General features: G+C 37.3%; 1 protein-coding gene across 1 annotated transcript in view; it reads right to left on the bottom strand.

Moving 5' to 3' along the window:
• CD81 (CD81 molecule) overlaps positions 1-12,285 on the bottom strand; it is a 73,081-nt gene that overhangs the window by 10,574 nt on the left and 50,222 nt on the right. The window contains exons 3-5 of the mRNA XM_070933292.1: positions 9,650-9,747; positions 7,914-7,988; positions 2,681-2,791 (exon numbers count right to left, since the gene is read on the bottom strand). Of these exons, the coding sequence (XP_070789393.1) occupies positions 2,681-2,791; positions 7,914-7,988; positions 9,650-9,747 (284 nt within the window). The remainder of the gene's footprint in view (positions 1-2,680; positions 2,792-7,913; positions 7,989-9,649; positions 9,748-12,285) is intronic.

Here is a 12,285-nt window from a genome sequence, read left to right as displayed (position 1 = left end):
GTTGCAACTTAGAACAGTCACTTAATGAATGGTTGTAAGTCAAGGATTGCCTGTAACCTGGCTCTGCATGGGTGTATGTAAAATAATGCATACACTTAGGGGTGTACTCACTTTTGGTGCCAACTATTTAAACATTAATGGCTGTGTGTTGCGTTATTTTAAGGGGACTGCACATTTACACTATTATACAAGCTGTATACTCACTACTTTACATTGTAGCCAAGTGCCATTTCTTCAGTGTTGTCACATGAAAAGATATACTTAAATATTTACAAAATGTGAGGGGATGTACTCACTTCTGTGATATACTGTATGTATATATGAACAAAATCCAGTAATAACTATTCCTGTTCAGTTGTTTTAAAAATGAACTTTCCATGGCAATGACCTAGAAAAGATTCCCCAAAGCCACATAGTAGGGTATTTTCTCCTTTGGATTCTTTGCACCACTTACAAATTAAACTGTCTTTGTTGCATTTTGGTTCCTTCTGGACATGTGACTGCAAGCGTTGTTCATGTAAACTATAAATCAAGTTAAATTGCTTCACTACCCTGTCATTAGTGAGGAAGGCACTTTCTATGTATGTGTCCTACAATTTTTTGATTACAACTACTGGCATGAAAAACAGTTGTGTGTGAGGCCATCTTAAGTTCAGCACACATTTACTGTAAATTACAGTAACTGTAATTCAGGTTGTATTTTAATTTGTAGCTGAATGCCATTTTGTAATTCTATTTTTTTAAATAGCTATTTTAATAAGCACTAAAGTATTTTTTCTATTTTTTAAAGAAAGGACAGGATATTATATCACAGTTGTATGTCACTTTAGGTTGTATTATAAATATGAGATATTAGTTAATCAAATAATACTTTTACATACTATTGTGCTATTTTAATGGCTGCCTACCATTTCTGAGTTAAAAGTAAAGGTAAAGGTTCCCCTCGCACTTATGTGCTAGTCGTTCCCGATTCTAGGGAGCGGTGCTCATCTCCGTTTCAAAGCGAAGAGCCAGCACTGTCTGAAGATGTCTTCATGGTCATATAGCCGGCATGACTAAATGCCAAAGGCGCACAGAATGCTGTTACCTTCCCACCAAAGCTGGTCCCTATTTTTCTACTTGCATTTTTTTACATGCTTTCGAACTGGCAGGTTGGCAGAAGCTGGGACAAGTAATGGGAGCTCACCCCGTTATGCAGCACTAGGGATTCGAACTGCTGACCTTTCGAGCGACAAACTCAGCGTCTTAGCCACTGATCCACCACATCCCTTATTTTTCTGAATGTACATTTAAATATATAATATATACATGTATTTGTATAATACACAAATATGTCTATTTTGGATGTTTTTGCTTTAAAATGTTTTAGGAGTTCTGGTGGCGCAGCAGACTAAAGCACTGTTATTAACATCAGCTGTCTGCAATTACTTTAAGTTCAAATCTCACCAGGCTCAAGGTTGACTCAGCCTTCCATCCTTTCTAAGGTAGGTAAAATGAGGACCCAGATTGTGGGGGCAATAAGCTGACTTTGTATAAATATACAAAAGTATGAAGGCTATTGCTTAACGCATTTTAAGCCGCCCTGAGTCTCCGGAGAAGGGCGGCATATAAATTTTTTAAAAAAAGTGTCTTAATTTTAATATATTTTTGAATTGTAAGCCGCCCAGAGTTATTGACTGAGATAGGTGTCTATACAAATTGAATGAATAAATAAAAACATTAAATTAAATATTCCTAAAGTATGTTGAATTGGCTTTGCATATGGTAATAGATGTAAGAATTCTTTTTGTTTCTCCCTGGAAATTATAACCAATTCCTTCTGTAGAAGAATGACAAACTAATTTATGGAAGATGCTTCAAAAGCAAAATTAAATTCACAACTGAAAAATAAATCTTAATTTATTTATAATGTGAAAATAATTTTTGAATTATTATCTTATAAACAGGTTCATCTCACACCCAAAGTTTAGGTTTTCCTTAAGATTATGATTTGATAAATCTGTTAAACTTTATAGATTAAGCAGTATTGTAATTAATGTAATTTCTTTATCTTCATTTACAATTTGAGTTATACTGGTTTTAGTTGTTAACTATTGCATAATAGTCTAATATTGACCTTTAATGCAAATATATGGTTTCAAATTGATATAATTGTCTTTTTGCACTTTTTAAAGCTCATTTTATAATGTTTGTAAATCTTTTTTATTCTTTACATTTTTGTTCGATTACACTTGCAAAATCAATGAATAATTTTTTTAAAAAAACTACTCCTTAGAGATTTCTCCTCAGAAAACTACAAATACTTAAGACATAAATAATGGGGGATAGATCCTTTGTAGTAAGACGTTTTTTACAGAATACAGAGTTGGGCTTCAACAGATATGCAGGTAACCCTTGCTTAGCAACCATTCGCAGTTGTGATGGTGATGAAAAAAATAACTTTGTGATCAATCCTCCTATTTAGGACTTTCACACATCTGGAAAGCAAAGAAAAGCTGAAGTTTAGATTATAAGTACAGTTACACTTAGCGGCCATTTTGCTTAATGATCCAGTTGCTGGTCTCAAGGACTACCTCTAATTTACAGTTACTTCAAGCAGGTATTTAACCAACTAACTGCTCAAGCAAAAAACTGTGAAGATTAAATTTGATTCCCAACCAAAGTGTACTGTATAACTTACTGTTTCTTGGAAGGTTTTCACAACAGCGTTCGCCTTTTTTGCCTTGTTCTCATCCTTGTCTTTTGATTGAAGCAATGCTTGATCATAAAACTGTTTGAGATCTTTGGCAATCTGCAAAAGAGAACAGGGGACAATATATTCTCAATGCAATAGATGTGGGCTTTTACAGGTACTCTTTCCTCATTGGTCTGTTCAGCTGCTTGATCTTGCTGATTCCAATAATCTTAACAACCGGATAACCAAACAACAAAGTTCAGACACCTGAATTAAATTTGCAGATCCACAATCACCATTTAGTTGAAGCTAGTTGACAATATGGAACTGTGTATCCACGAAATGGTAAACCAGACTTATTGCGAAGGTCTTTTTTCTATTCTGGCTGGTTATTCTAAAATTAGAGATGGGGGTATAACTCTGTCACTGGGCAATATCAGAACTTTTTTTTAATACTCTTCTTCCAGTGAGAGTGGGAAAGAAAGACTTACTGTTAAACGTCCTAACTATGGTGTAAAACAGCCTACGAAGCATTCAAGGATTGTGGAAACTCTAACAGGAAGTATTTAGTAGTGATAAGAAAATTTCATGAATTATGGTATCAACCATACTGATGAGCAGGAAAATTTCATGAATTATGGTATCAACTATACTGATGAGCAGGACTCTATGCACAATAAAATAACTTAGGCCAACATTCAGTTGTACTGTAGAAGTAATATGTAAACTGTAACATAGGAAACATTACCCAGTATATATTATATACTGGGTAATCTTATGTGCTGCTTCCTGGGGTCTGGGTAATGTCACCAAGAGTATTTTTTTCTTTTTAAACCAATACAGTGTCCTGGATAGCTACTGTTTTGAGAACCAGTGAGCAAGATAAAAAAAAATCAAATGAAGCTCAGTTTGGACAAAATATACTTAAGGAAGGTGGCCTGGTGACTAGCCTGGACAGAGGGTAAATTGGGTCATATTTCCTTTAAAATAAAAGATGTAGTGTTTTTGAAGTATTTGAACTACAATGGCTGTTGTACAGCCATGTATACTAGTACTGCTTTCTCTGCCTATTACCATTTCTAGACAAACTCTGGAGTGTCATTTTTCATCTTTAAACTATGAAAATGCTTTGACTAGAGATCAGTATGAAGCGCCTTTGCAAGGAATGATTCTTTCATTAAAAGAGAAGAGTGACCAGCGCTAAGAGTAAGAGTGTTTTTTAAGAGATTTTTCTGCAACTATGAAACATGTTTTCACCTCCAGCACAACAGGTAGACTTTGTTCATCCTTTTGGACAGATCTTGAAAGCTTTTCAGGATATGATTATAGAATACAAATTATTCCAGAAGAACTATTTTAAACATTTTCTCTTGTTTTCTCTTAACTCTGCTATGAATTCAGTTTGAAACAAAAAAGCAAGCTATATAGACACTATAAATATTTGTTTCCAGGCTTCCACAACTTGGCACCTTAATGTCTGGAAAGAGTATTATAGTCCAATACATCCGGACAGCATCAATAAAGAAACACTAAGTTGTGTAAAATTGTTTAACGGTAGAGCAAAATTGTATAAGAAAAGAGGGTAATTAAACAAAACATCAACGAAAAATAAAAAGGCACTATCTGGAAGAAGAAACAAACAGAGAAATCCTGCTCTCCTTTTGGATCTGTGAGATTGCTTTCATCTCTTAATTTTATATATCCAGGCTGAAATATGCAAGCAAAAGATTGAATTCCCCCTTGTGAGTTTAAAAAAGGGAAACAAGTGGTAAATCAATCATCCCGAATGTTGCAATCCACAATTCCAAAGCAATCATTTTATATAGTAGTTCATGATAATACTGCAGAATGAATAAGATAGTGTACTGAAGTGGTGGCATAGTGGTTAAAGTGTAGTACTACAGGCTAACTCTGCCCCCAGCCTGGAATTCAATCCTGACCAGTTCAGCCTTTCATCCTTATGAGGTTAGTAAAAATGAGGATCCAGATTATTGGGGGCAATATGCAAAAATGCTTACACTATAAACTTCCCAGAGAGTGCACTATGGGATAGTATATAAGCCTAAAATGCTATTTCTATTTTTAAAGAAATTCATGCCATTTTCTTGCTTTGGCCAAAATGTCAACAACAAAAAATTATACTGGACTACTAGAAGTCTGAGCCAGCTGTTCACTAACATGCTTACAGTAAAGCTGTTTTTCTCGTTCTAAATTCTCCCTTGAAATGTGAGCAGCTGAGAAGCTGGATGTCTGATTTAATTTAAAAACAGAAAATGAGAACTTTCTTTATGGAATAATTTGCCCTGGGGAGAAGTTTTAAGTGTAACATAATGCCCGTGTGCTACCTGGAATGGACTATTGGAAAAAAGTACAATATAATTTTCACCCATTTGTACACTTAGGGTTTCATAGGACAGCAGTAATTAAAACAAAGTGGCCATTTTATACTGAAAAATGGATGTGGGTCATTTAAATTATTCTTGTGCGCTGTAATTGTTTCATTCCTTTGTGCATAATCAAAACTGAAACTACACCTCTGGAAGCAGAATAAATGGAACATGGAGTAATATATCAGAATCATATTATTGTCTCTTCACTGGTGTAATCATTTTGGAGCAATGTGTGAGGTTGGGTAAAAAGAAACCAGACAAGAGAAGAGAGATTCAGCCACAGAGCAACAAGAAAGGCAAAAACAAAACTTTTATTTGCCTTTAGAAAAGGAAATAATAGTACTATTAACAAGGTTAGTAAGGTTTATTATAATCGAACATACACTCCAAAAAAGGATACATTAATTCAGTGATTCACTGAATGAATGTTATTGCTACCAATTTCTGCAAGTAAGTAATAATATACACTGCTGGGAGAATATGATTGGGTTGATCGTGTCAAATTGGGAAATATGCTTAGAAAAGTGGGAATCCCAAAACATCTCGTGTGAAACTTATAAAGAGATGAGGAAGTCACAGAACATGGCAAAATAGACTTGCAAAGGATTGTGACAAAGCTGAACATTGTAACCTAAATTATTCAATTTATATGCTGAATATAAAGGAAGCTGCACTGGAAGAGAATAAGGATGGTTTTAAAATTGGAGGAAGAAGCATTAATAGCCTGCACTAAGCAGCTATTAATCAGTAGTGATGACACTACTTGTGATAGCTCTGAATGCAAAAGATCTGCATACTATAGTAACAGAAGCCAAGTGGAAAAAACAGATTAAACATAAAGAGGAATTAATGACAACAAGCTATAACAATGAGCCTTAGAATTGACATCAAAGATATCGAAGCTGTGAACAGCTCTTGCCCTTTAGAATAACTATCAATAGTAACAAAAGTCAAGAAGTACGTCATATAGTAGAGCAGCTATAAAGGCCATGCATATACTACAGTATATGTCTGTACCTAAAAAGATCAGAAGAGTGCAGGCAATGATATTCCCTATGACACTTTATGGAAGTGAAAGTTTCTCTCTGAAAAAGCTGGATAGAAAAAAAAACACTGATACTCCTGAACTTAGGTGTTGGAGTTGAGAATAACATGGATAGCCAAGAAAAGAAACAAGTGGATCATTGAACAAATCAACCCAGCATTACATGAATCCTTCCCTAAGATCTAGTCTTGTTATACTGGCGTTCACTTTACAGTACATAGGTTTTGAGAGAGAATAAAAGGAAATATGACAATGTTGTTGTTATTCAAGAAAATGCGCAAGTTTTTTTGTATTTCAGTAGTGCCTTGCTTCAGATATGTTTTGATGAATTACAAAAACATGCAAAATCCATGTGCCTTAGAAACTAGAATGGCATGGAAAAACCTGCAAATTCAGTTCTCTAAAGACCAATTCTTACGCAGGAAAAACAGCATAATTTACACTCAAGGGAGAACAAATAGCAGATCTGAGGGACCCTAAAATTTGCACATCCTTAGGAGGTCCGGAGGGACTGAAGAATAATTGGTAAGTGACTGTTATAAAAAGTTCAGGAAGGAAGCCAGAGATAGAAGAATGATTGACAAGTTAATATAGGGAATAGCAGTCCTCTATACCAGAGATCCCCAACCTCCTGGCCGCGACCCACCACTGGGCCTTGAGCCTTTCATAACCGGGCCACGGAAGTGGTGAGTGAGTGTGAGTGCATCCCCAGTCGCGTGACCAGTGGACGAGCACCCTCCATTTGTGCAAGCGGCAGGCATACTCGCGCAAATGGAGCTGTGTGTGTGCGCACTTGCCCACCACACCTGTGGAACCACCCCTCTCCACCACCACCGGTCTGCAAAACCGAAAAGGTTGGGGATCTCTGCACTACACGGCAACCTTACATTCTAAGACCCACCTCTTCAAAAGTCTTTTTTCCTCACTCTATCCTGAAATCAGGATTGTTAAACTCTTGGGGACAAGTATTTGTCTTCTGCTTGTCATGACACTTGTAAAAGCACCATCTATGTATGCGTCATAGTAGCTCCGGTGACAGGTAGATAGTTGCAGTGTATTTATTTTTATTAAGCTTCTAGAATTGGAGCCTGCTTACCACAACAAGTGGAAAAGAAACGAGGAGAGCAGACAGATAGTTTCTTATGGCACTACCAGGTGGGGCATCGTGCTGCTCCCCAGGGACTGATCATCCTCCACATATTAAAACTGACACCATTCATACTGTAGCTGCTGAAGTGACATGACCTCAAGATTGGTTTCAGCAGGAATAAATCCAAGTCTCAATTCCTATTAATCAGGAAGCTCACTGGAAAGCTTTTATTACCACCAGCTTTCTTTGAGAAGTTAGGATTTAGAGCCCTTGCTTATCCCATTTTTCTCGCCTTTCATTGTAATATATCAAATGCCATTATTTTCTTGTACTCCATTAATTGCAAATTATGGCAATACGCTTTCCGCTGCAGCAGGCTGGCTAGCACAGAGCAGAGAGGCATTGAAAAGGATGATGTCTCATGAAACAGAATAGAACAGAATAGAAAAGTAAAGTAAAGTAAGAAAAGTAAAGAAGCAGCAGGACAACCTTATCTTTTATAAATGTTTAATCTGGCAGTCAATCAAACCAACCTACTGGGAGACTGGAAGAGTGGGAAGATGAAAATAAAGTGGCTTTGAACACCTGGAAAACCTATGCCACAATAAACATTAAACATCTAACCCTCAAGTAGTTGTAAGGCTCTCAGATGCATCATAAACATAAAAGCTATGCGTAAATGCATAAAATAAATCGTCATCATAAAATGTTTACCTGATCCTTATTAACGAATCCCCAGATGCCAGCAGCCACTTCACAAGCAAATAAGATGACAAGGCATGTAAAAAACTGAAATAAAAAAGATAAATATCAGATTAAGGAAATCTAGAGGCATTTCCACCAAAGAAAAGGTCTTTGGTTCATCCATATATTTTGCAGTGATAGACTCAATTGTTGATAAACAGAACACCAAATGATGAAACACTGTTTTTACTTGTGTTCTTACAGCCATTAATAAAAGGCATACATTTTGTTTAGCCTTCCATTCAAGACTGCTACTAGTTTGTTTCATATTCACACTGTATATAGGAGGACTGGAATAAAAAGAATCTCTCTCTCTCTGTCTCTCTCTCTCCCTCCCTCCCCCCCCCCTCGCCTCCATTGATTACAGACAACCCATTAACAAAGTTCCTAGGTGGAAGACATCAACATTTTAATTGTGTTAAATACAATTAAATTATCATTTTGATGAGAGGGTTAAATTTTTAACAACATTATATTCCAGGTTAATGAAAACAAATTGCAAAGGGGAAATCAAAGAAAATGGATATTAGGTATGTTATGATCTAGAAGCCCCTTTACTGTAATAAGTCATTAAATACGAAAATAATTATTTCCAGGCCCTGGTGCATAGTGACAGACTACATGAAGACACAATGGAAAGGAGAGACAGAGGAACCATTAACAAAACAATGTGAATAAAATGGAACAAGCTATGCTATATCGGGAACTAACTTTCACTTTGTCAGTGAGGAATATGTTTCTGAGGACTATATGCAACTTACTTCAGACAGCTCTATTTTAAATGATCAAAGGAGGAAAATCACTGTCACCATTTTCTTGAAATCTGTTACTTGCTAATTCTCTGGAGCTCAGCCATGTTTGTTTTCCTTCTTCAGATTATTCTTTCTTTAGCAGATATTTGCACTTATTTTCACATATTTGCACTGGCATATTTTAAATTTAAAATAATCAGGTGTGATACAGGCAAAGATCCTTTTCAATGGAAATGTCATTATAATTAATGAAAATAGCATGTAAGCTATTCCAAACATCAGTTATACTACCTTTTTTAAAAACAAAGAAGGACAGTCCTAATTATTTTTTCTCATTTCTGATCTCAGTCCTTCCCCAAATTATATCTAATATGCATTCTCTGGATGATGATCCCTGTGCTTTGAATTAATCGGCCTAACAACAGCATTTTACATTAACTGCAGTTTCTGGTCAGGTTTCAAGAGCAGCTCCTAATAAAGTCAAGAAAGACTGTAAGCAAATTATGAGTAATGACTGCTGAAATGTGACCAGTTTAGGACGAGACAAAACTGGCACACTGATGTAATTGAGAGATGGCACTCCTCACCACAACTGCCACAATTGTGGATCAAGCGATAGCTAAGCATCAAAGAACACTCCAAACCCTTTCTTTCAGGAGAAGTACAGTATAATCTTTTTCAAAATAATCTGAACCTCAGGCCCCAAATTCAATCTTCTACTTACAATACTGGTAGCACCTCCATATTGTCAGATTTAATTTTGCCTTATTGGATGTAGTAAAATAATAAAGTAAATTCTAATTACTGATACAGAAAGTTATATGGAACAATAAAAGTGCCTCATGATCATAAACTCTTCTTACTGTTCGCCATTATAATAGTAATCATTAAACTCAATGAAAGTCTCTCAGGAAATGCTGGAAAATGTAAACAAGAGTGTAAAAGGTCTCTTACTGTTCCCAGAAGGCACTGTGATTCCTGGATAGCTCCATAACATCCTAGGAAACCCACGAACATCATCACTGCTCCAACAGCAATCAAAATGTAGATTCCTGCAGGGGAAGATGAAAGAAAAGTACGTTAATTAAACTCAGGAGGAACATATCTTGCTATGTGATTAACAGGCATGGATATTCTGTGAAAGTTGGATTACAGAAGTAGACAGCGGCAGGAGGACAACAATCCACCTCATAAATATGAATCAGATTGGGTGAAACAAAAGCTGTACTTGGAATGACTTTCTGTTTCTAAAATTAGTGAATCAGATGCTTCGGAGTACCTCAGAAAGACATGCATGAAAGGAGCCTTCCAGCACTTCTTATTCAAATCAAGGGAGCTTCTGTAGATGGAAGCTTCTAATTATCACTTCCAATGCCGCAGTTGGTCAACCCCCTTTTTAAAGGCATAAAACTAATAGCAATGAAAGCTATACGTCAGTTAAGCATTCTGTTGGGAAGAAAGAACCCTACTGCCCAGTTCCCATAGCTTTATGTGTGTGTGTGTGTGTGTGTGTGTGTGTGTGTGTGTGTGTGTGCGTGTGTGTGTCAGGGGTGAAATGTTCCCGGTTCGGACCGGATCAAGCGATCCGGTAGCGATTGTGGCGGGTGGTTCAGAGAACCGGTAGCGATGGTGGAGCAAAGCTCCGCCCACCTGCCCAGGTGTCATTACTTCCTGGTATTAACCAGGAAGTAATGTGTTTTCTACCCTCTGCATGGCACGTGCACTTCCAAACCGGTAAGGAAGGTAAGTAGATTTCACCCCTGGTGTATATGTATCAGCAATGAAATGCACTTACTTTCACTACCGGTTCGGAAATGTGAGTGCGTGCACATGCCAAAAAAAGCACATAATGATGTCCCGGTGGGCGGGCGGAGCCTCCCACTGCCGCCCTACTGGCTCGTGTGAGATGGATAGATCCGGCTGGATTTCACCGCTGATATGTATATGTGTGTCTGTGTGTGTGTGTGTACACACACACACAATATACCATGCTTGGTAAGTGAATCACTACCGTTGTTAAATGAATCTATGGTTGTTAAGAAAATCTGACTTCCCTCATTGACTCTGCTTGTTGGAAACTGGCTAGGAAAATTGCAAGTTTATTTATTTATTTATTGGTTCAATTTATACGCCATCCTTCTCCGAAGACTCAGGGCGGCTTACAATGTGTTAAGCAAGTCTTCATATCTTTTGTATATACCTGCTTAGTAGGGCTTTCGCCCCGCCTCCCCCCCCCAAGCAGTGTTCTTATTTATACAAAGTCAGCTTAATCCGGGTCCTCACAATGGTGATCACATGACCACATGGCACTGCAATCATTATAAATACATGCTGGTTGCCAAGCACCCACATTCTGATCACATGACCATGGGGATACTGCAATGATTGTGCGAGGACCAGTTATAATTCACTTTTTTCCACTGCTGTTGTAACTTTAAATTGTCCCTAAACAAATGGCAATGTTATGCCAATGTTTCTTTTGGGGCTGTGTCAAAAGACTACCAACCAATAATTAAATCAAAATGCGTGACTGTGGGCGGAGTGATGGTGTTTATATTTTGACAGTACTGAACATACAGTACTGTTGGAATATGAAGGGGGGAAAAAAAATAACTTGAAAAACGCTGACAGCACTGCAGTCAGATTTATCTTATTTCCACAAAACACCAAGAAGGGATATATAGAACTGTTTTTTTTTTTAAAACAAAAACACTACAAAATATTTCTCAAAACTGGTAAAAGTGTAGAAGCAGATTTGATATTCAGTGATGCAAATGCAGAGAGATTGCTTTGTAGCGAAATACAGCCTAAATCTTACGCAGATGTCCTCCATTGGAAAGTTATTAAAATAACATTTCTCAAAATAGATAGTAACTACACAGGAGAACTGAATGCTTGATATGGACAAAGAACAGAGATAATGAAATACTGGCACTCCTGCTCAAAAGTCTATCAAGATTTTTAGCCGCTAAAAACAACATTTTTAATTTAGGTTCTAATCCCACAGGCACCCTGTGGAGAATTAGGTGGATCATGGCGCCTTGTGGCCCACAAAAGCTTTCGTTGACTATATGGTGATGCACATAAAGTAAAAAGACTGGGAGTTGCTGCCATGAAGACGATGTGTTCAGTAGACTGGCTGGAGGCCAGAAGAGCAGCAAGAAATCATTTGCAAAGACTTCATTTTAGTGCACTGGGCTGGGAGAGATGAAGGGATTCCAAAGAAGAGGAGCTTCTTTCAAGTTCTTTGAATTGAAGGAACAGACTCATTTTTGAGCCAGCCTCTGGTAACAGATAGATCCTGTCCTGCGTCAAGCTCTATGGTGAAACCAAGGAGGACGCTAACTAAGATAGTCCTCGACTTATGACCACAATTGAGTCCAAAGTGTCTGCTGCTAAGTGAGACTGTTGTTAAGTGAATTTTGCCACAGTTGTTAAGTGAATCCAGCTTCCCCATGCTTATCAGAAGGCCACAAAAGGTGATCACATGATCCCGGGACCCTGCAATCAGCATAAATATTAGTCAGTTGCCAGGCATATGAATTTTCGTTATGTGACTATGAAGACGCTGAAACGGTCGCAAGTATGAA

Source organism: Pituophis catenifer, unplaced genomic scaffold (genome assembly GCF_029215685.1).
Source record: "Pituophis catenifer annectens isolate HBS135680 unplaced genomic scaffold, rPitCat1.0.hap2 SCAF_1, whole genome shotgun sequence".
Lineage (NCBI taxonomy): Eukaryota > Metazoa > Chordata > Lepidosauria > Squamata > Colubridae > Pituophis > Pituophis catenifer.
The sequence above is the reverse complement of the archived record's forward strand: the minus strand, read 5'-3'. Positions and strand labels throughout refer to the sequence as shown.